The following is a 21,718-nucleotide window of genomic DNA, read 5'->3' on the forward strand; positions in this document are numbered from 1 at the left end:
GGGATGCAGCCAGGATGCAGTTGGTGGAGCCAATTAGCAGACACCAGCCTGGGGTGTGAGAATCCCAGGCCCTGTCACAGGTAAAAGTGGAAAAACAAGAAGTAGGAATGTTAGTACTAGATGCCTGTGTATGGACTAAATGAGGCCATTTAGGAAATTTCTACTGGTTCCAGCAGCCATGCTTTGAAAAGTATATTGAAATATTAGAAGAGATTCAGAGAGCTTTAGTAAGGGATTTGAGCTTTAAAAGCCATGTTTCATATTGAGATCTCAGCAAATAAGTGTGTTTAGTTTGTTCAGGAGCAACTTCTGAGGTTGACAGATCATACCACCACTTACCTCTGTGAGCAGACAGGTCTCTAATTTAGCCAAGTTACGTGGTCAGGAAGTGGAAGTACAAAAATAATGCACACAGACACATGCACGCCCCCCTGATTAATTAGGGGAGCTGCTTGTCTCGTGGTAAAAGCTTTAGGGCAGTGCAGGCTGTCTGTCTCACCACATCCATGGCAGAACTGAAAGCATTCTGCATAAGCTCCTGTGTCATTCAGGAGATCAGATTAGATGATGATAACATTCCAGTCTGGTCTTAGAATAATTAAATGAGGTATTTACAGAGATTTCAAAGTCAAATCGGCTCTCCTTCCCCACCACCACCCTCTCAGCAGCTTCAGTTAGTGGTATTGTTTACATATTAATGAGATGTAGCATCAGGCTGCAGAACCATGTGATTTAAATGTATTTAGCAACAGAATTAAGCACATGTAATGGTTGCTGATAGCAGTGAGGATGTCCTTACATCTCTTGGTCTTTGTACTGTCTGCCTGGTGTGGGATGCCAGTAGTCCTCTACTCCTGAATGCAGCACCCAGAGCACATTTCCTTCCTGCTGGGCAGCAGAAAGCAGACAGAGCTGTCCTTTCCCCTGGCTCCCACCCTCAGGGACCAGAGGTGCAGTGTCCTTAACCCCTTAGTGTCAGCAGGTGGAAGGGCTCCTTCTCTCCTTGTATCACAATGCCAGTGGAAAATCAGATAGGTTTGGAAAGAATTGGTATGCAGGATCACTCTTCTCTGTTAATCAAAGCAGCATTATCATTCTGTCTTTTTTTGTTTGCTTATTTGATTGCTACACTTACCTAAAAAAGATTTCCAATAACTACTGAGTTGAAAGTGATTTAGATTAACCCCAGCTGACACAGCTGCTTTAAAGAGGGCTGCCTGAAGTTTTAAATCCTCACAAGCATGATACTTCCCAGGAGGAGCTGTAAATCCTTGAAGCTGCTCCCTCCTGATACTGTGTTCTCAAGGAAAAATCACTCAAATCTTGTGAGCCAAGACAGTAATATTTCCCAGTAAGCAGTTTTAGATGGCTTTTGTTTTAATGTCCAAAAGTGTATCTGTGTTTAAGGCTAACATAAAATACTCAGATATTGTATAACCTGACAAGTTTTCTTCTACTTGTTTCCATCTTTTCTTTCATTATCTTGCTGATCAGTTTATTTACAGAAGTACCAAGCCTCCTCCTATCAGATTTCCTAAGGAAATGTGACTAGGATGGAGAATATTAAGACATAGGTGGGTGAGCAACAGCCAGTGTTTAATGGAAACCTGGGAATGTATGAAATATCTGGAGCTGTGCAATGAAGGGACAGGTATGTCACTTTGCAGCAGAAAGCAGTTGTATTGGGCTGGGAGGTAGGATGGACAAGGATCTCACATATAGGTCCCACTTTCAACAGAGCAGCTTAAATTAAGAATGAGTATTCTGTTGTGAGAGCATCTCCGTGTGCCTCTCCCCGTGGTGGCTCAGCAGCTCATTAGCTGCTGTTCTGTGATGTACCCTGGTTAAGAATAGCATCCTCTCTGCTGGATCAGAGCAGGGAAAGAGCCAGTGTAATCCTTGTGAGGTGTAAAGGAATGTCAATGATAACCAGAGTAGGACAAATTAGGGCTGCTGAGATCCTTGGTAGGGATGGAAATGGGTAATAGCCACCCCTGTTAATGCCAAGGAGACTTGAATTCACCTTTGAGGCTGCTGAGTCTGAGCAGTTCATTGCATGGATTTGCCTTGGGGCCATCCTCTTTTTTAGCTCACTGGTGATCATTTTGGCTTTCAGAGCTCCTGTTCTGAATCATTATTTTGGCCCTGGCTGGTACAGATCCCTTTGTCTCACAGTGAGCCTGCTTGGCATCGCTGGGTAGGAGCAAGCAAGTGTCCTTGTGGCTGGTGTGAGTCAGAACTGAGGAACAGACTGTGCTTGAGCTCCCAAGCAAAGCTTTAGCACAGGGAATGGGTCCATCCATCCATCCATCCATCCATCCATCCATCCATCCATCCATCCATCCATCCAGGACCAGGGGTGGGTCCATCCCACTTACTTGGGATTGTGCTGTAGGGCTGAGCTTCACCTCTGGTAGTTGTCTCCAACTGCAGCTGCACTGCAATAATCTCTTTGTGAATGTGTTTGAAGGAAGGTGAAAATCATTTAATCCTGCCTTCTACATTCAGGCTGGGTTTTGTCTCCTGGAATTAAAATACTGTGCTGGCATGGTATTATTGAACACAGAATTAAAAGTAATTTTCAGTTTACCTGTAAAATCTTTATTTTGAACCTACTAAGAGGTTCTTGGTTGTAAAGTTTTATGATAAGTGATGAAATAAAAGATGCTGGCTGCCTGTGCCAGTGTACAGTGCACCTGTATTGTGTGTGAGCACATTGGGAATGTGTGCTCAGGTTTGCTGGGGCAGGGAGTTGCAGAAACTGAGCTGCACGGGGCTACCAAATGCTGCAGGATAAAATTCTGATTGAACAACTGGTGTAGTGAAAGAAAACATCCTCATTTTTCCTTGGAAGTGTTTTTTAAAAAAAAATGTGTCTTTCTCTGATGCTGGTGTTTTGGTCCTGAGCCTGGTCCAGTTCTCCCCATGCCACCTCAGTCCAGTGCCCAAAGCAACCAGCTGTGCATGGTAACTGCCTGAAGTAATGTCGTGTATCAACAGAGCTGGAATATAAATAACTTTGATTGGGCACAGAAAGTTCAGTAAGTTAAAGAATAGTGCTTTTGAGGCATTTTGTCATCCCAAAATGGAGACTGCCACATGGATTAATCATCATCTGCATGTTGTGCAGTTTACAGCCGGTTAACAATAGTCAGAAATAAACTTTATATTCACTCCTGAGCACTGCAGTAAGCTTTCCTTTTCTGAGGTGCTCTTACAAAGCATAGGACAAAATACTATTCTTGGGTGCAAAGGATACATAGTTCCACTACTGCAGGAAGAAAGTCATGGAACTGTAAAGCGACTGAAATTGGTGTTTCTATTTGTCCTGAGGAACTGGGCTACCTGCCTGACGTTTTAGCCTAAATAGCAGTTTCTTAGCTTAATTAGATTTCAGATGCAGATCTCTGAACATTATTTGATTTCCTTTGTCCTTCATTCCTTCCTCAAGGGGTCATGGATACTCACAGGAAAAAGACAATCCCTCAGGTGTCACTGAAAATATTGCAAGAAGTGTTTTGTCCTCCTCAGCTTCTCTGAGCTGTATGTTTGCTTACTTCTTTTTTGACCCACCAGAGACATAGAATGATGTGGTTTCCCATGGGAAAATTTTTCTTCAAAACTAGTAGAAACAGGTTGTTGAAGCAAGTCTTTAAATTCAGGTGGAAGAAACATCCTTAAGTGAGTGACTGCCCTATGTCTTCACTTCTGATCACTTGATTTTCTGGTTGATTGGCACTTTGCTATGGATCTGAAACACATGTTGTTAGATATCTCCAGACTGCAGAGACAACAGCCTAACTTCACAGGGAAAGAGACAGTAAAGATGCTCAAAGGATGCAGGTTCAGAGCTGCCTGATTAAGCCTAGCCTAAGGGAATTCCCTTTCTCATGAGTGGTCTAGCTTTGTCTGCTGTGGTGACTTTTCTTCCTTTTAGCAGATTGTCTTGTAGCTTGCCTTGCCAGGGAATTAAAGCTTCAGGCTGTCATTTGTGTGGAGCTATTAAATATGGATGACCCAAGCAAGGGTCCTCTTGCATATAAAACCTGGTATTCTGGTCTTCTCCCTCTCTGATATTTCTGTTCTTTCAGATATGCTAAATATACCTTTGAAGTTTCTTTTCTTCTTGTACAAAATACACTTTCAGAGGTGAATCTTGCAGCTGGAATTAGGAGGAGATAGTGGTTCCAGCTGGACACACAGAACAGGCCATGTAATCACTGTTTGCCTCAAATTCCCCATGTGTAATGCTGAAACAGTAACATCCTCCCTCCTCTGTGCAGCTCTTTGAGCTTTCTTCTGGGGGACCAACTAAGGAGCCATAATGTGCAGTCTGGTGGGAAGCCCTGCTGGAAGCTATCTTGTCTGGGGAGGCTATGGATCCATAGGCAAGGAGTAGAGGCTTTCCTGTTTCTGATCAGGAATTCATGGGGAGAAATATCCCTGCATGCTAAAGACATCAGACCAGCTATGTGAGTGCAGGGAGTCCTGCCAGCCCTCCTTGCACAGAGTCAGCAAATCTGTGTCTTAAGCAGATCTGATGATTTATGACCTGTGGTCTGCATGCCAGTGGCCCTTAAGTGTAAAGCCTTGATTTTTCAAGTAGTTCATGCAGTTGGCAGACTGATAGTTTAGCTGCCCAGGCATGAATGACTGCAAGATGTGCAAGAAACTCATCTGGCTAAAAACTCATTTCATAAAAGTGTTTTTTGATGCAAGGATATCAGGAAGGCTGGACTTTTCTGGCCTCCCTTTTGGGGTAAAGTGTGTAATTTTATGTTCCACTAACCTGAGGAGCTATGGAGGGTCAGGAGGAAGGAGATTGTAAGATACGGAAATCTCTTGGAGGTTTATGTAGCAGCCCTTCCCCTGGTTGGGCCAGGAATTAAGGGATGGATGTCTGTGCTGCAGGATGACTGTAAATCTGATGCTAGAAATATTTGGAAGAGGGGAGTTAAAATGCAAGCTGCTCTCAAAACTAAAATGTTTTGTGCCAAGGTGCAACAGGCTGGCAGTTATTTCCCTTTGTAATTCTGAGTTTCTAAGACATGATCCATTTTGGTATCTCTTGGAAAGAGATCTGATAGGTTTTACCTGTGCAGAACACAGGATTGTCTGCTCAGCTCAGAGGTGATCCCAGAGCTAGACAAAAGATGGAATATTGAGTTTTGCTGTGATAGACCTCCAAGGAGCCATATAAATCTCTTTAAAACCCCAACTAACCTACCACAAAACTATCCAAGAGAGATTGCTTCAAGACAGCACAGTTATAAAATATCTGAAAGGCTGAATAGGGTTTTTCCCCCTCTTGTGATATTTGGAGTTGAACTTTAGATACATAATTTTGAACATGGCCTTTTAAAGTAACTTTCTATTCTGGCCCTGTCATTTTTAGGGCTGTAAAGAAAAACCAAAATGCCAGGGAAGGAGAGGAAATGAAAATGAAGAGTGGGGCTAAAGAGTAGGTTTTGATCATTTTTGCAAGAAGTGGCATCATCTGTGAGAACAAAAGTCTTCAATTGCTGCAACTGGAGACAGCTCTTAGTCTCCAATTCTATTTTGCCCTGAGCCAGCCAGCCAAATAAAAACAGCAACATAAATCACTGCTGGCAGAACTTAGCAGTTATGCAACGTCCAGTGCACCACATGCCTATTTTTAGATCAGTTTTACACTAGCAGAATTTACTTTATGAAATCTAAAAAGAATGTCTGTTCAGAGGCTGGGGGATAAAGATGATATTTAGAAAGTGCAAAATGTAAAAACACTTAGAACAAAGATGCTCTAGCAAGCCCTGCTTTGACAATACTGATATCCTTTCAAAAATGTTGGCTCAGTCAGGCCTGCTAATGAAGACTAGGGGTTTTTTTCATCAATAGTCCCTTGAATTTCTAATGTGCAGTTGCTGTTTGAATGGTTAGCTGTGCTCCCTTTACCCAAACAGCTGAACATCAGACTCACATACAGCCCTCATTATCCAAGACCAGATGTGCCTCTTCTCTCCTTTACATTTGACTTAATTCTCTTACTATTGTAATTCTGCATTAGTTTGTACTGTGTGTGATCTTGTTCCCAAAGCTTGTTGTTCAGATTCAGAACAGGCAGTGATTGGGAAAAGTTTGACCTTTCAGCCTTTAGATACTCTAGCAGATGAAACACAGTCTGCATAGTTAATGTATCTCTGGGATTTCTGGGATTTCTGCCACAATTTTGACAGTTTTCAATCATGTCTTGAAGCAGATTAGTATTCTGACTGTTGCATGATCCGTATTGATCCTTTTCCCCCCAAACCTTTCTTCTAGGTGACAACCTTGATGCCATCCATGACATAACTGTGGCATACCCCCAAAACATTCCGCAGACAGAGAAGCACCTTCTGAAAGGAAACTTCCCGAAGGAGATTCACTTCCACGTCCGGAGATACCCCATCGAGACAGTGCCCACCTCCAAGGAGGGGCTGCAGCTTTGGTGCCGGCAGCGCTGGGAGGAGAAGGAGGAGAGACTGAGGTGCTTCTACGAGGGTGGAAGGTGCTTCAGTGCAGCTGGGCAGGGCATTGTCCCACCCTGCAAATCCGAGCTCAGGGTGCTGGCCGTGAAGTGCGCCTCGCTCCTCTACTGGACGGCGTTCCCGCTGGGAATGCTGGCGCTGCTCTACCTGTACAGCTTCGCACAGTGGTACTTTGCAGCCATGATCGTCTTTTTCATTGTGCAGCAGAAGATGTTTGGTGGGCTGGAACTCATTGAACTCGCTTGCCATCAGTATTTTAAAAAGCAACAGAAATTTCATGACACAAAAGTAAAAATCAATTAGTTCCGGGGTAGAGGAAGGGTGGTTTTGAGATGCCCTGCAAATTTTATGCACAGGGAACAATTTTTGCATGAGAAGTGTCTTTTACTATCGCCATTGTTAGACATTTGCACATGATTCTGTGAAGAGAAAGAGAAATGTTAGATATTGCTCCAAATGAAAATGGTAGTTTTTAATCTCTGAATGTAATTTCGACATTGCTCTCACAAGCAGCTAGCAACTGCATTCTGCTGTCATTAAGAAACAAATTGCTGGATTACTGAACAATCATAAGGACATTAATAAATGTGACGTGCACTGAAGTTTCATGTAGAAACCCAAACAGTTCAGCAAAGAGAGGCAGATGTATGATTTCTTTAGAGTCACGTTGGTGTGAAGTAAGCACTGAATTTGGAAAACTGGTACGTTTAGATGGTAGATGAAAGTTGAACAGGAAGTTGTTCTGTTTCTTTTTTCTATTTCAAATACTCAAACTTATTTTGTAGTAATATTTTTGCATAAGCTTTTCCAAACACTACTGAACCTACCAACTATTCAGCTATTCTGGCGTGGTCACTCAGGAGGATTTTCAAGCCTTGCAGTCTTGTGTCATACTACAGAAAGCAGTACAGTGCTCACTCTGCCTCCATTTAAGTGTTTGCTGATTATTTAATAGACCTGTGCAGCTCAGTTTTTATCTCTCACTGTTTCATACTGTTCTAGTCTCCCTGTTAGCTGTGGGAGACTTGTTCCTACTGTAGTATGCAGAGCTGCAGGGTAGGGGAGCTGGTTTATTTGTATTTTTTTTCTCACAGAGGCAAAAATAGCTGTTTGTCTCTGAGTAACTGGAAAATGTTTTTTAAAAAGGCTTCCTTGTACCCTTGTAGACCTTCTTTGGTTGAAAACATTTTATTTAGTTTTCAGAGTAGGCAAGATACCATTTTTTTCTTTTTTTAAATTTTTGTAGTATTAATTTTGGTTTTCACATTGCTTCCTTTGGCATTTCACGTGTCCATGTGCATAATCAGGAAGAGTGCTTGTTCCTTGCATGTCAGGCAGACCTGTTGAAATGCAACAGTTCTCTCCTTGGTGGTACAAGAGATGGATCTTCTGAGTTTTGGACTTAGCACAGAGAACAGCTGGGTTTGAGTTTTGGACTTAGCACAGGGAAGAGCTGCATCTTCCCTTTGCATACTGGCTTTGTTTCCTGATGACATCATTACTTTTTCAACCTCCTTCACAACTTTTGGTACTTTTCCTTATTTTCATGACATTCACAAAACCTGAAGGCTTAAATTCAGACAAGGCACTTTGAAGTGCATCCCTTGTCATGTATAATAAAAGTAATGTTCATGCTCACATAGAGAAAGACAAAAACATTGCCAGCACTTTGGAGATACTTCAGGTCTTCAGATTAAATTTTTTTGCAACCTCCAAAATTTTAGACAACTTGAACAATCGTATTGCTGCAAAACCTTCCTGACTTAGTAATTATTTGTTTTTTATTGCATGAGGGCTTGTTTGAGCTGGACCCAGATGGCCTGGCTCCATTTGTTGAGTGGTGTTGCTGTGAAATGTGAAAGTCCAGAGTGCAAAACGTACCTTGTACTGTGCTGCGTGTCTCAAGTGTTGGGCTGGCATGGTGGACACACCTGTTTGCTTCTAAATTACAACACTAAGCATGTTGTTTACTAATGTGTTTGTTTTAAAGACCATTTTTCGACAAATCACCAGCCTCTATTCAACTGTCCCTTGCAAGGTGACAAGTCTTTTTTAATCTGTGCTTATAATAACTAATTGTTTATTATGAGGAAAGTACTTGAAGCCATCTGGTTTACTCCAAATTTTTTAATCCCTTTTTTCTTAAAAATAAATAAAAGTAGGTTTATATTTAGGGTTATATTGCTTAATGATTTTTTCATGTTTGTATTTGTGTACCTGACAACTGGTGTTGCATTGTCATGAGTGGAAGGAGGTCTTTTTTTAAAGCAGTTCTGTGATACCACAGACGTGGTTGCAGCTTACACTTCCATAGCCTGTCTTCTCTTCAGCCAATACCCTGCACATTCAGGTAACCCACTGCAAGGGGAAACCTAAAAACCTCATTTGTGGTTAATGCAGAGGAGACCTAAAAGGCTTCTTCCAGTCTGTCCTGAGCCATGGCTGTGCTTTCACACCAGGAGTAACCATAGCCAGCCTACTCCAATAGCCTTAACATCATCTTCAGGAATGACTTCAGAGGACAGGTTCCATGTGTTGGTGACATCAAATACCAGCTACGCTTTTCTCAGTCGTTCAGAGAACTTGGTGGTGTCATCAGATGTACCAGGAACACCAGTGTGAGTCTTGGTCATGGCATGGTTCAGGATTTATGTCTCTGTGTAATTAAAGTTGGGCTCTGAAAATGAAGTCAATGCAGTCCATCGTTGACCCTTACAAGGGATTTCCTCCCAGTTGGAGCCAAACATGTAACCTACTGTAATGTGGTAAAAACATCCTGCAAAATTTGTAATTCATCCTCCTCCCTAATGTGTTTGGATCAAAGAGAAAGAATAATCTGCTTTTCAGCTGGTAACGTCACGTTTGCAATGCCCAACTCCATGGTGCAGAGTGAGTGGTAAGTGAAGAATCCTCCTCCATGTGTTTGATGTAGATGTTTAGATTATGTGCATCATTTTTCAGGTCAATTAGAAATGCAAGATGGGGAAAATGTTGATTAAAAACTAAAAGTTTTGTGGATGGAGAAGCTTCTTTGTTCAAAAAGTGATTAAGGAACTGCTGGAAGATTTTTCTGTGAATGTTTTTTTCCCCTCTGGTGAAAATATAGCTGTTTAATGAAAAGGTTCTGATATACAGATTTCTTGGAGACTACTTTGTTCCTACCCTGTCTCCTTTATCAAAGATCACAAAGTTGGCATTTAAGGCTTTAGTGGTGGACTTGGCAGTGCTGGCTCAGTGATCTTTTCTTACCTAAATCATTCTGTGATTCTGTGCTGGGTGAATCACTTGGAAATTTTTTCAGTGCTGTTGGGATAAAGGTGCTAGCACTCCAGGAATCCCACAACCCTCTTCCATGGGACTTGGATTGGCGCTGGGTCTCATCTCAGTGGCAGGTTTGTCCCAGTTCACCTTCTCCTGCAGTCCCAGCAGGTGCCCCTCTGGGCTCTGTCTGCAGGGCGTGCAGGTCCTGCTGGGTCTTGCACACATTGTTTGGGATCAGTGCTGTGCTTTAAGGATGCTGCTCCCTTTGCTCAATCAAATGTTTCCTCATCAGCATCAGGGGTTTCTTTCTCTCTGCTCAAGCAGCAGGTTGAAATCCTGCCATCTCTCTGTGTCATCAGGCTCATCTGGGTAGCAGGATGTCAGACCAAGACATTTTTCTCTTGACTTCAAAGCTGCAAGGCCCAAAGTTGGTCTGTAAGGTGTTGTCTTGATCATAGGAGATGTAGTTCCTAGTTTTGTGTGTTGCATCAATCGGTGTTGTTTAAAAGATCTGTGTTTTGATAACTTGATTTTATATGTGCACTGTGTGAAAGAAAACACCAGGACACTGCAAACCTACAGAAAGCCTTAGTTTTCAGATTTCACTGATGATATTATTAGAATGTTTTAACCATGTACCAGTTACTCTACAGCAACAATAAAGACCTGAAGCATTGCATGTGTTTAATTTTGCTGTTTTCTTTTTACTGCACCTGTAAGGAACAAGCCTTGTGTCCAATTATGATATGGCTGGCTGGCTCGGGCAGACTGGTGTCTGTTTCCATGCTTGACTCATGGATTGTGGAAGGAGAGCCCCCCATCTCTCCAAGGGAGGCTGGAAAGGGGTGTCTGGCTCTACCCTCCCTTCCAGCTTCTTCATGTAAAGAAGGCACAGAAACCTTTGAGTGTGCAAGAACTGCAGCTCAGCTTTAGCCTTGCTGTGCTGCTTAACCAGGATTGCTGAAGAATAACCTGTCTTAGGTAGTGATAGGTGGGTAAGGACTCCATTTTAGCTGTATCCTGTTACCTCCCATGTAATTACTGACACAAAAAAAATCTATGGCAAGGTTCATATTCTTAGAGGGCCTTTCTTTATGTGACTTCAGGTCACAGGCCCCTTGATTTCTCTCTCCATTGCTTGAGTGCTGACCTGGTGTGGAGGCACAAGGGCTGTGTTTCTCAGCTCCTGATTACCCAGTGAGAATATCCTGGCTGTGCTGGCTCTAGGGAAGTACCCACATCTCCAGCAGGCATCCTGTGGCAGAAAGAAGAAACAGAGACCCTGGCAGCAGTTTCTGCAGCTGGAAATTATATTGGCCATGTCTGTATACACTCAGAGCATTCAAAGCCTTTCCCCAAAGTCAAAATGAGTGGCTTGTCACCCTGGAAAGGTGGTTGTCTCTTCTTCTTGGTTTCCTCACTAATATGCAATGAAAAAATGTATTTCTCTGTCTTACTTGTCCTTACAGAAAATATTAATAATGGAGGCCAAAGGTTATTTCACCCTCCAGCTGCCCCAAATCCCTCCTTTGCAGCTCCATATGATGGGGGAAAATGGTCTTATTTCCTGAGGAAATAGGAACTTTGAATCACACTGCAGGTGATCTCAACCAGACAGTGCTCCTGGGAGCAGGGAGCACGGGCTGTGCTTGTAGCATGGCTGGGTTGCTGCCAGCCTGGAGGGTTTGGCTGAGGCAGGTGAGGGAGAGAGAGCTTGCCTTTGTCCTTGCAGGGCAAGCAGGAGCTGATAGCAGGCCCCGAGTGTTTAAGTAGATGTCTTTGTTCTGTTACAGCAGGGCCTCCAGGTGGGTTGTCATCCCCTTTCCTGGAGGTTTTTGTCTGGAGTACTGTTTCTCAGGTGGCCATTGCTGCCCTCAGTAGAAGATGGGAGAGTTTGCTGCATCTGAGGTGCTTTATGCATGAGAGAGGCAGATGTGCAGGTAAGTGTAATGGTTTTGGTGGTCAGCAACCTCTTGCCTGCATTTCTCTCCCCATCTTGCTTGTCTGGGGGAGGAGGTGGCAACCCACAGCCTCAGGGTTCTATGCCCACAGCTTCAGGGAGCAGAGAAGCACCTCCAGCTTATCAGAGAGAAGAGCTGAAGGGGCTCAGGCCTCAGCATTGCTTCTGCATCCCCAGGACAGGTATGGAGGAGGATGAGCTTCTGCATGGAGTGAGAGCACGAGGAGATGCAGTGGGAGGAGCAGGAGGCACAGCTTTCTGCAGAGCCCTAACCTGGCACCCACATCACTGCTGGGTCTTGCCCTCTGCCCCCCTGCACTGTTTCTTCCCCTTCCTTCAAGGCTTGCTCTGCTCTTTGAATAGCTGGGTGTCCAGTCAGCCAGGGGAATGGATGTAGATTAACACTGAGCCCAAAGAGGAGGGAAATGTTAGGTCTAGCAGGATAGAGTGCTAGGGAAGGTGTTGGCTCCTGCCAGTGCTGGGTGCAGCTGTTGGGAGCTTGTCATCCTGTTCTAGAGGCCGAAGGAAAAGGTCTGTGTTAAAATACTTCTTTACTTAGATGTCTTTTGAGAAAGTGAGAAGAGAAGGAGCATCCAGCATAGGGTGGCTCCCAGCAGGACCATTGGACTGCCCCAGGAGTCTCTCTGTTCTTACCTGACAGGCTGCCCACCAATGCTGGCATTGCCTGTGTGTTCCTGTCGCTACTCAGGGTGCTGTCTCCTCTCTGTGCTCACATTTCTCATTTGATGTTTAAAGATATTCAAATGGTTCCTCCTGCTTCTTTTCCTGACAATTGTGCAAGACCCTGAGTTCTTTAAGGATAGAATAATCCCTCACTGTCAGTAAGATTCCCACTGGCAGGCTGGGAAGCTACCCACCTTTCCAGGGAATCTTGCAAAATCACTTGTAGCAGTGCTGCCTTATGCAATCCATGTTTTGCCTGGCAGCCAGGTGCTTCCTCACCTTCCTGGCAAGGAGCTGCCTCATCATCCCCCTCCCCACTGGCACAGTTGGTTTCCCTTCCCGATTATCCACAGAAATTATTCAAGTGGAGTTGTTCTGCCTGCTGGTAGGTCCCGAGGTTTGCTTCCTACAACTTTGCACCCCCTGCCCGTGCTGCTCAAAGAGCTCTCTGAAACTCAGCACTGAACCCACTCCATTCAAGTGCCCTTTTTATAGCTACCTAAGGAAAGGTCCCCAATTTCCCAGGGCTTTTCTTGGTGCTTTGTGATGGGCACAAATGATCAGCCAATGGGTTGGTCTCAAGGTTACAGCAGGGAAACCTTCCAGCACTTGATGATCAGACAATCATGCACAGTCCTGGACATGAGCTGGTCAGGATCTGAAATTGTGCTGCTTCTCACACACCTTAACACCAATCCCTGCAGGAGCAAAACCAGCATTTAAGGGAAATGAGCTAAACCTCTCTTGGCAGCAAACAAAACTTTTGTTATTCCTTTCTTGCTCTATGCCTTTCTTCTCCTCTCTCCCTCCCAGGAGTAAGAGATGAGAAGGTTTTGGGACACCCTCTGTGCTTGAAGCAGGAGAAAAGCAGATATTTATCCATGGAGCCACTACATGGATAAATAGTCCTACATGGATCAGGCTGTGCTGGCCAAGTTCACAGAGCAGGACTTGAGGACTGCTTGACACTGCAGGTTCCTTGCACTTGTCTGACCCTGGAGAGCCACACAAGGAGGGAGAAACTGGGCCCAGTTCCTCACTGGGCTCTGGTGTGGGCACTGCCAGCTCGTTCATCTGCACAAAGAATGTGAGATCCTCATGGCCAACACAAGGACAAAGGACATGGAGCATCATCCCACAGGATCACCTGGGAAAGGATCTGCTGAGCAACAGCCCTCAGGTGGCCTTGGTGCTCTTGTCAGAGATGCTGTGAGTGATGTGGGCCAAGGGTAGGGACAGAGCACAGGCACCCTCAGTGCAAGCCAGGGCTGGCATCAGGCTGTAACCTCACCTGTGGGTTTGGTGCTGCATGTCCATCTGGGACAGGTGTTATTCCTGGCCCCCAAGGCCTTGGCTGGGACAAGGGCAGGACAGTGCAGGATGCAGCAGGACTGGCAGAAATGCCACACTGCCAGCAGCAGTGAGGGCTGGCACAGATATTCCAGCCACAGCCACCCAGGGGCTGCCTGGGCCTGTCCCTGCCGTGTGCTCAGCAGTGTGCCCCCAGGAGTTCATCCTGCTCATTTGGTGGGGTTTGTGTGACACAGCTGATGGGAGCTGATGCTCAGCTGTGGTCTCTGCTCTCTCACAGTTCCTGGTCCTGCACCAGGGATGTGAGGAATGCTGTGTGGTCTCAGAACGTGGGGTGTCTCAGCCCTCATGCCCAGCCTGGCTTGAAATGAAGGTGTTGAAGCTCTTGGAATAGTCTGGTCTCCTCCTCTACTCCTGCACTGGGATGAGTGACAGGGGCAGGGCAGCTGGCTCAGGCCTCCCTGGTCCATCACAGGGCTCTTGGAGCAGGGCACGGGCAAGCCTGATCCTGTGCTCACTCTGTGGCCAAGTGTCACATCCAGTGGGCATCTCCAGCCTCTCTCTCTGTGCTCCTCTAGAGGTTTTGCTTTCTGCCTGCACTGGGGAAAGGGAGATTCTTTTCCAGGAGCCCCTGAGAGGCAGCAGAAGGAGATGTTTTATGCAAGATCACAGCAAGGTGTTCAGGTCTGCCTCCTCACAACATGGGAAGGTTACAGGCAGGCTCTCAGCTTTCCACTGCTAATGACAGAAAGCGCTTTGTAAGTGAGAGAGAGCATAATTAGGGATTAATGAGAAAGGAGCCTGTGGTTTTATTGCCCGTTGGACACCAGTCCTGTGGATGAACAAGAGAGGTTGCATTAGCTGCTTCCTGCTGAGTCCTTCCAGCAGGAGAGTCCTTAGCAGACTTTCTGCATCATTTAAGGACAGGAGGTGGAGGAGGGCTCTGCAGGCAAGGAGTGCAGGGCTTGGTGTCCTCTGCTGCAGGCTGGGACAGACCCCAGACCTGTGGCCCCACAGGACCTTGGGGCAAAGACCTTGGGCTCTGCTGTGGCTCTGCCACTGCCCAGTGGCACGTCACACACCTCCTGCATCCCAGCTGGGTCAGCAGGACTGAGACATCTCCTCAGGTGGAGGCCACAGCATGCCAGGAGAGGCACAGTCTGGGTGCAAAACAGAGCTATTTGCTTGTGTGAAGGTCAGAGCAGATCCCACCACTCTTCTGCCCTGCTTCAGCCTGAATCCAACAGCGAGGGAAACTGGAAGAGACCAGATAAAGGCAGGAATAAAACCAGGGAGGTTAAACACCTGATTTTGAATTAGCTTCATCATTCCTAGCCATTGCATAAAAGCTATTAAAGTTATTACAGGACATGCTGGATGCTGGCACAACAGGAACAACAAATCTAAGTAGAGTGGTCCTTGTCATAAATATCACTCAGGCTGTCTTGACAGCCCTCTGCCATCCTGGCAGAGCAGTGCCAAACCATGGCTGCAGCTGATGGAACAGCTCCTTCTCTCTCTAAATGGTACAAGGCTGCATCCTCAAGGAAAGAAACCTCCCGCTGTGGGGCAGACCTGCTTTCCCTGGGGCCTTTCCACAGGGATCTGGCTGCAAGTGCCACAAGGAGCCAGAGGCCAGGATTTGAAAACCACGGCACAAAAAGAAATCATCCCACTTGTGCATGCATTTGTCAAGTCTATTAATAATGTGCTTCACGCTGTACTTTGAATGCTCTTTTTAATGACTACTCTGCATTTTGCCACTCAGCCACTGCAGTCACATCTAAGTCCTAAAATTATCAGACATTCATCTTGTAAAATCACAGCCTGACTCCCCTGATATCTCACTCCATGATACCAAGGCATCTTTATTGCCAAGCACACGGACTTTTGAAGCCTGACACAGCGCACAGGTAGGTGCTTTTGCTGCTCTGTTAGCTGAGCCAGGTGCCTTTTCCAGTGACAGACCATGGCACCCCCTTGGTATAAAGTCCTCTGGTTACCCCTCTGGTCTGCCAAATGCTCTGACACATCCAGTTAGGAAACAAAGCCAACTTTTAGTTCAGTGTCTCCAAATCCTAACCCTCCCACTCTACCATGTCTCCCAGAGCAGAGAGGAGGATTAGAAAGGGGTGCCTTGTCCCCCACACCAGCAGTGATGGGCAGAGCAGAGAGGTCGCCCTGAACCTGGGCTGCTTCCAGGGCCATCCACCCTCCCTGAGTCAGTCCTTAAGAGGATGCAGCAGGGAGGACGGGTGCTGCTTGTTAGACAGGTTATGTAATTGAAGTGGTCTATATTTATCAGGAGAGCGTGGCATGCACACCTCGAGGGTCAGGAAGCCCGGCAGTTTGGAGAGCATTAGCTCCCCTAATGAATCAGCAGGGAGAAGGACCTAAAAATACCACTCGGCTGCAAAGGACATCATTGGGTGGCTGGGGGAGCCAAGGTCAGGAGGTCCTGATGTGCCTTTCCAGCTCTGGCTGGAGTGGTGATGCTGTGCTCAGATGGTCATTGCCTCAGAAAAGGCAAAATCTACTTGTGCTAAACTCCTTCCAAACTTTGGCTGTGGTGTTGGATGTTGAGCTGTGCCTAAAGGAGAAGGGAGGGGGTCTCAATCCATGCCATAATCCCTGTATTGAAAATCAGCCTCCTTTTGGCATCATTTTCCTTCTGAGCCTGAAACATCAACACTCGTGGGATCTAACCTCCTTTTTAGGGTATAGAACCACCATAAATGGTTGGTTTCCTTCAGGGTCAGGGTAGTCCTTGGCTGGTCCCAGCCATGGAGGCTGGTTTGTGCTCCCTGTGCTGAGCCCTGCTGTGGGGGCTGCTCAGACATGAGCTCTGTGCCGGCTCCTCAGCACTGGGGAAACTCAGGGCAGGTTCTCCTTCATCCTGCTCGGTGCCCAGCCTCCAGGAGCAGCTGTGCCACCCCACAGCCCCCAGCTGTCACCTCAGTGGGGAAGCTGCAGCACATCAGCAGTGGCCCACAGTCACCCTGTGTCAGAGTGCAGACACGGAGGTGAGCCAGCAGCTGGAGGGGTGCTCCTGCTACTTTGCATGGATGGAGAAGTTAGGGAGGGTTATTTTTAGGGAGCTGGAGAGGGTAGAAGGAAATAGCAGATAGCCTTTGTTTTCTTGGTTTCTGCTATTTTAAGTGAATTTGTTTGCCTGTGGTGCCATGCGGGGGAAGGGAAGATATAAGTCTAATTGTGTCAGGAACTCACGTCTTAAAAAGGAACTCACTAGGCTGCGGCAAAATATTTAAATATGGATAACATTGTAACCAGACTAGTGAAGAGATTTTTGCTTTTATTTCTAGCACATCAGTCTCAAAATACAAAATGGAGACATGACAGTTCACTGATCTGCACTAAAAAATGTTTCTTCTAGCAGGGCTGATACAGAAATACATAAAATCATCTCAGTCTAGAATTCAGCTAATCAGACACAGAAAACACATATTGACAAGCATTCTATCTAATCTTATAAAACATACGTAATCGAAGGTAAAACAAAGACTAGTTCATAAGAAACAAAGAACAAAGTTCTATTTATGCTAACTTCTAAAGATATGCATTAAATAACTTTGTTGCTATCTTAAAGCTAATTCTACAGAGGCCTATTGTTGTTTGTCACGTCTACTGCTTGGGAAACTTTTCTGCTTGCATAGGAAACTTTTCTGCTTGCATGGGAAACTTTTCTGCAATGCTAACAAAACTCTAATCTAAGGCCTACATACTTCTTTTAACTATTTCTTAAAAATCTTCTAACCTTATGGATTCCAACAGTGCCAGGGAGCTCAGCTCAGTGCCCTGGTTTACTCAGGGCGTAGGCAAACAGTGGCCATTGCCCCATGCTGTGTTTGTGCAGTGTCCACATTGTCATTTACCTTTATAAGATCCTGAATTCTGTTGCCTGGACCAAATTCTGCCTTCTTGTAGACAGGTTGGTGGACCTGCCTGCCCAGGGCAGAGAGCAGAGCCTGGACACAGTCTGTCCCCTGAGACTGTCCAGGCCCCTGTGGCTGTGCTTTCCTGCCCCATCCCCTGTAATGTTTTGGTCCTTGGCTTCACATGATTCAGATGAGCTCTGAGCCCTGCCTACCACTGGCAGACGCTAAAACTGCAGAGGGGTAGATTTACCCCTCTCTATAATTTATATCATTAGATTGATTTATCAAAGCTTCTTAGTGACCCGTCACAGCCAGGGCTGGTGTCCCTCTCAGTGGGGTTTGCAGAGCAATGGTACTTGATTCAAATACTGCACTCCCAGGGGCTCCCTCTCATCCACCTGGAGCCTCCATGCTTTGCTGTGGTTTCGAAAAGCTTGGTCAGAAAGTCCTTTCTTGTTGTTATTTTTGTGTGATTCTGCAGAAGAGCTCTCCCCCATGGATGTCAGGGTTATTGAATGGAGGTTACCTACATGAGCAGCACAGCTTCCCAACTCCAGCTGGGATAAACCAAGCCCTGAGAGGAGGATCCTGCTGAGCTCTGAGGAGCAGCAGTGCCTTGGGGGCAGTACAGGAAGGGGTCAGGGGACAGAGGAATGCAGGTGGGTGCTGTCGCTGTGTCAGTGCTCCATGTGGAGCTCTGCAGTCAGGCACAAGCTGAGATCCTGTTCCCTACACCTGGAGATGCTGGCAGCCCTGATGGCAAGGACAGGCCCCTGGAGAAGGACCAGAAGGTGAATACCAGTGGTCACATAAACCAGTGGTTTAACATAAACCACAGGGGAAGTTCTCCCATCACACTCTTACTTCTTCTCTGTGGGGTCTCTGTGGTCACTGCAAATCCACCCATGCCTCTGGATCATCCTTCTGGGCTCTCACTTGGTCAAGCACCTGGGTGCTACCTCCTCTCTGTTCCCAGCAATGTCACTGGCTGAGCCTCAGAGACCCAACCCATCACCAGCACTGGCCAGCATCCCTGGCCTCTCTGGGATCAGGTCTGTCCCACAGCAAACAAGGAAAAGAACTGATTCAAACATAGCTGTGGGGCTGGTCTGCCCCATGCACATTTCCTGAGCAAGGTAATTCATTTGGAAGAGTTGCTCTTGGCAGAGGTGTTTGATTACATTTCTCTGCTCCTGTCCATCCTCTCTGCTGATAATTCAGCTGCCACAGCATCTCCTCCTCCCCTGGCCCCACATCTCCTGGACAGGCTCACAAGGCACATCCTGCTCCTGCAGTGGCTGCTGAAATTGCTTTTTATTTTTAAACCCTGGGACACAAAAGCCCTACCTTTATCATTTGCCTCTGGTCCCAGCAGCTCCACAGATCCTCATTAAATAACCACTGATCATCAAGGCACTGATCATCGCTGACAGGCCCCAAAAGCAAGGGAGATCCAGATGTCTGGTGTGCCCACAGCTGGTCCCAGCTCCCTGTGGCTGTGAAATATGGGGGTTCTCCTCCCTGTGGGGTGGGGAGAAGGGCTGTGAAGAGCCCAAAGGAATGGTGAGCTTGTGCCTTTCACTGCAATGTGGGGACAGGGGCTGCAAGGACTGAGTTTATCCCAGCCCCACCAGAATTTATACAGACAAACAATAATAATGGTTCCTCACAGGGGGTTATTGAGATGGAAAAGTGGCAAACTGGATTATGGCCTGTGCAATTTCATATTCCTCTTCCGAGACACAATTTAAATAATCCTTTTTCATAATTTATTTGTAATCTCTGTAGCACAGACCCTGAGGGAGGATGTCGCCAGAGCAGGAGCACTACCAGCCATGGGTCAGCTGAGTGTGAGGAGGTGGGTGTCCATGGGGCAATTTGGGTGCCAACCTGACCCCCAGAAAGAGAAGATTTGAAGGGAGGGATGGATCATGCAGGGACATTGATGCAGCTCTCTGTCCAGGGCAAACCTCAGTCCGATCTGTCCTTAAATGCCCAAATTTCACAAGTGTTTGGACTCAATGTGTGAAGCTTGTGTCTGTGTTGGGATTAGCTCCCAGCTGGCTCTTCCAGCCACCAGCCTTGTCTCCCAGGGGAAAGGCCATGCTGCATTTTGGGAGGGATCATGCAAAGATTGGTACACGCACAGAGGGAGTCCCGACGTGAAACATTCCGATGGACTCAGTGATGGGAAATCAGGAGTCACACCTGAGGGGCGTGACAGGAGAAAATGTGGTCACTGGTGGCTGTTTAGGGCCAGGAGTCTGCTCTATGGAACAGGCTACAGCTGGGCCTGCAGCAAATTTACAGCTTGACAAGGATGCTCAGGAGTCCCTGCTGGGGTTCACTTCACCCTGAGACAGGCACCAGCTGACACATAAATTAACTGGGTTTTCCCCCCAGCTTTCACAAAGGCTGTAATTGCACAAAGTTTTAGTACAGCTCCTGTCTCAACTAAATATCTTCAGGCATCACTAATTAAATGGAATTTACTGGGATGACAAGTGTCCCTCTCTTCTCAGCCACAGATTTGTAAGTGCAGCTCAGGCTCCAGCACAGCCTGTTTGGACCCTCAGGCTTCTCTGGCTCAGGGGCACTGCCTGGGTGCCTCTCCCAGTGTGAAAACCAAGGGGCAGACCGGGCATCAGCCCAGCATGGTTTTTATTTCTGTAAAAATCTCAGATGGCCACAGGTCAGGCTGTAGATCCTTTGTCCTCCTCTCCATGCCCGGTGGGGAGAGTTAATAATAGATGTTGGATGCTGCAGGAGGATGCAGAATTTAAATGAATTCCCTTTCCTTCTCAGTAATAAAAATGTTTCTCCCCTAAGAGCCCCTTGATTAATTGATCCGGCAATTGACAAATCAAGGATGGGGAGGCATAAAATCCAATAGAAAGGGATGAAAATAGCATTATGTACCATCTGATGCAGTCAGCGATGTCACGCTACCAAATGACGGCAGAAAACTGGGGCCTTGGGCTGGAGGAGCCCTCATTAAGATGTGGCATGGGTATTATTAAGTAAAAGAACATTGATTTTGTTTGAAAGATTTGGCCATCCATATTAAATATAATCTCTGTAATGTAATCTTGGGAGTTGCTTTAAATGTCAGCGTCACTTGGCTGCATCTGCTCGCTGGGGCTGCTGCTCCAAAATGAAGATGGAAACTTCATTCTCCATCACCCATTGTGCCCCCTTAGCAGCTTGATAGGCTGTGCCCAGGCAGGGGAACATCAGCATATGGGCTCCCCACAGGGAATAAGGGTGTGCCAGAAATGCCTGTGCATGTAAAGCATATGTGACTGTAGCAAAACAAGTCATTTACTGAGGCAGAAGCAGCCAACACACAAGCGATTTTTTAAAGCCAAAAATCGCTTTAAACTCTGGGCTTTCATGTGAGACTTGAACACCTGGCTAGATCCTCGGCAGCAATTAACCCATGTAGCTCTAATCAAAGCCCTTGGAAGCTGAAACCCCTATCCCAAGTCCAATCTGACAAATTCTGATAAAGATTTTTCTTTGCTGTCACACAGATGTCCAGATTCAACAATAGCAATGCCCTCTCAGGGGTTCGTGTGGGCTCACTGGAGAGAGGTGGCACTTGCTGATGTCCCCATAGCTCATCAGAGAAGCAGATGCCTCAAGACTGGGAAAAAGCACCATGGCACTCACAGCCCTGCAGCACAGCTGATGCCAGGGTCCTCACCCTGGTGAGTGTTTCCACAGAAAAATGGAGCATGGTACCACTGGTCCCAGCTGGGAGCAGGGCACAGTCCCAAAGAGCCATGAATCTCACATCTCCCAAACCTCAGAGGAGCTGGGGACGTCCCTGGGCCACACAATGTGGGAAGGAGCTGAGGAGGAGGAGGATCACTGATGGGGCCATGAAGCCAAAACCCACAATGGTTGGTAGGATGCTCTTTGCTGGCTGCCAGGGGCATCTGCAGCCAGAAATCCAGCCCAGCACCTGCAGAAGACTCTACCTGTCAGAAACAGAGAAGATTCTATGACGGGAGGGACCATGGGCTTGAAAGCACCTGGGAAAGCATTAGTAGGACCAAGGGAAGATTGGAGACTTTTGGATGCAGTTATTCCTGCCT

At 46.5% G+C, this 21,718-nt stretch overlaps 1 protein-coding gene across 5 annotated transcripts in view; it reads left to right on the plus strand.

The window, feature by feature from the left end:
• The window catches only part of LCLAT1 (lysocardiolipin acyltransferase 1), a 111,706-nt gene extending 101,269 nt beyond the window's left edge, over nucleotides 1-10,437 (plus strand). For all 5 annotated transcript variants that reach the window (XM_058801054.1, XM_058801056.1, XM_058801052.1 and 2 more), the window contains one exon: nucleotides 6,301-10,437. In XM_058801054.1, coding sequence (XP_058657037.1) covers nucleotides 6,301-6,809 — 509 coding nt within the window. In that variant the 3' untranslated portion in view covers nucleotides 6,810-10,437. The remainder of the gene's footprint in view (nucleotides 1-6,300) is intronic.
• Nucleotides 10,438-21,718: the final 11,281 nt, after the last annotated feature.

Source organism: Ammospiza caudacuta, chromosome 3, assembly GCF_027887145.1.
Source record: "Ammospiza caudacuta isolate bAmmCau1 chromosome 3, bAmmCau1.pri, whole genome shotgun sequence".
NCBI lineage: Eukaryota > Metazoa > Chordata > Aves > Passeriformes > Passerellidae > Ammospiza > Ammospiza caudacuta.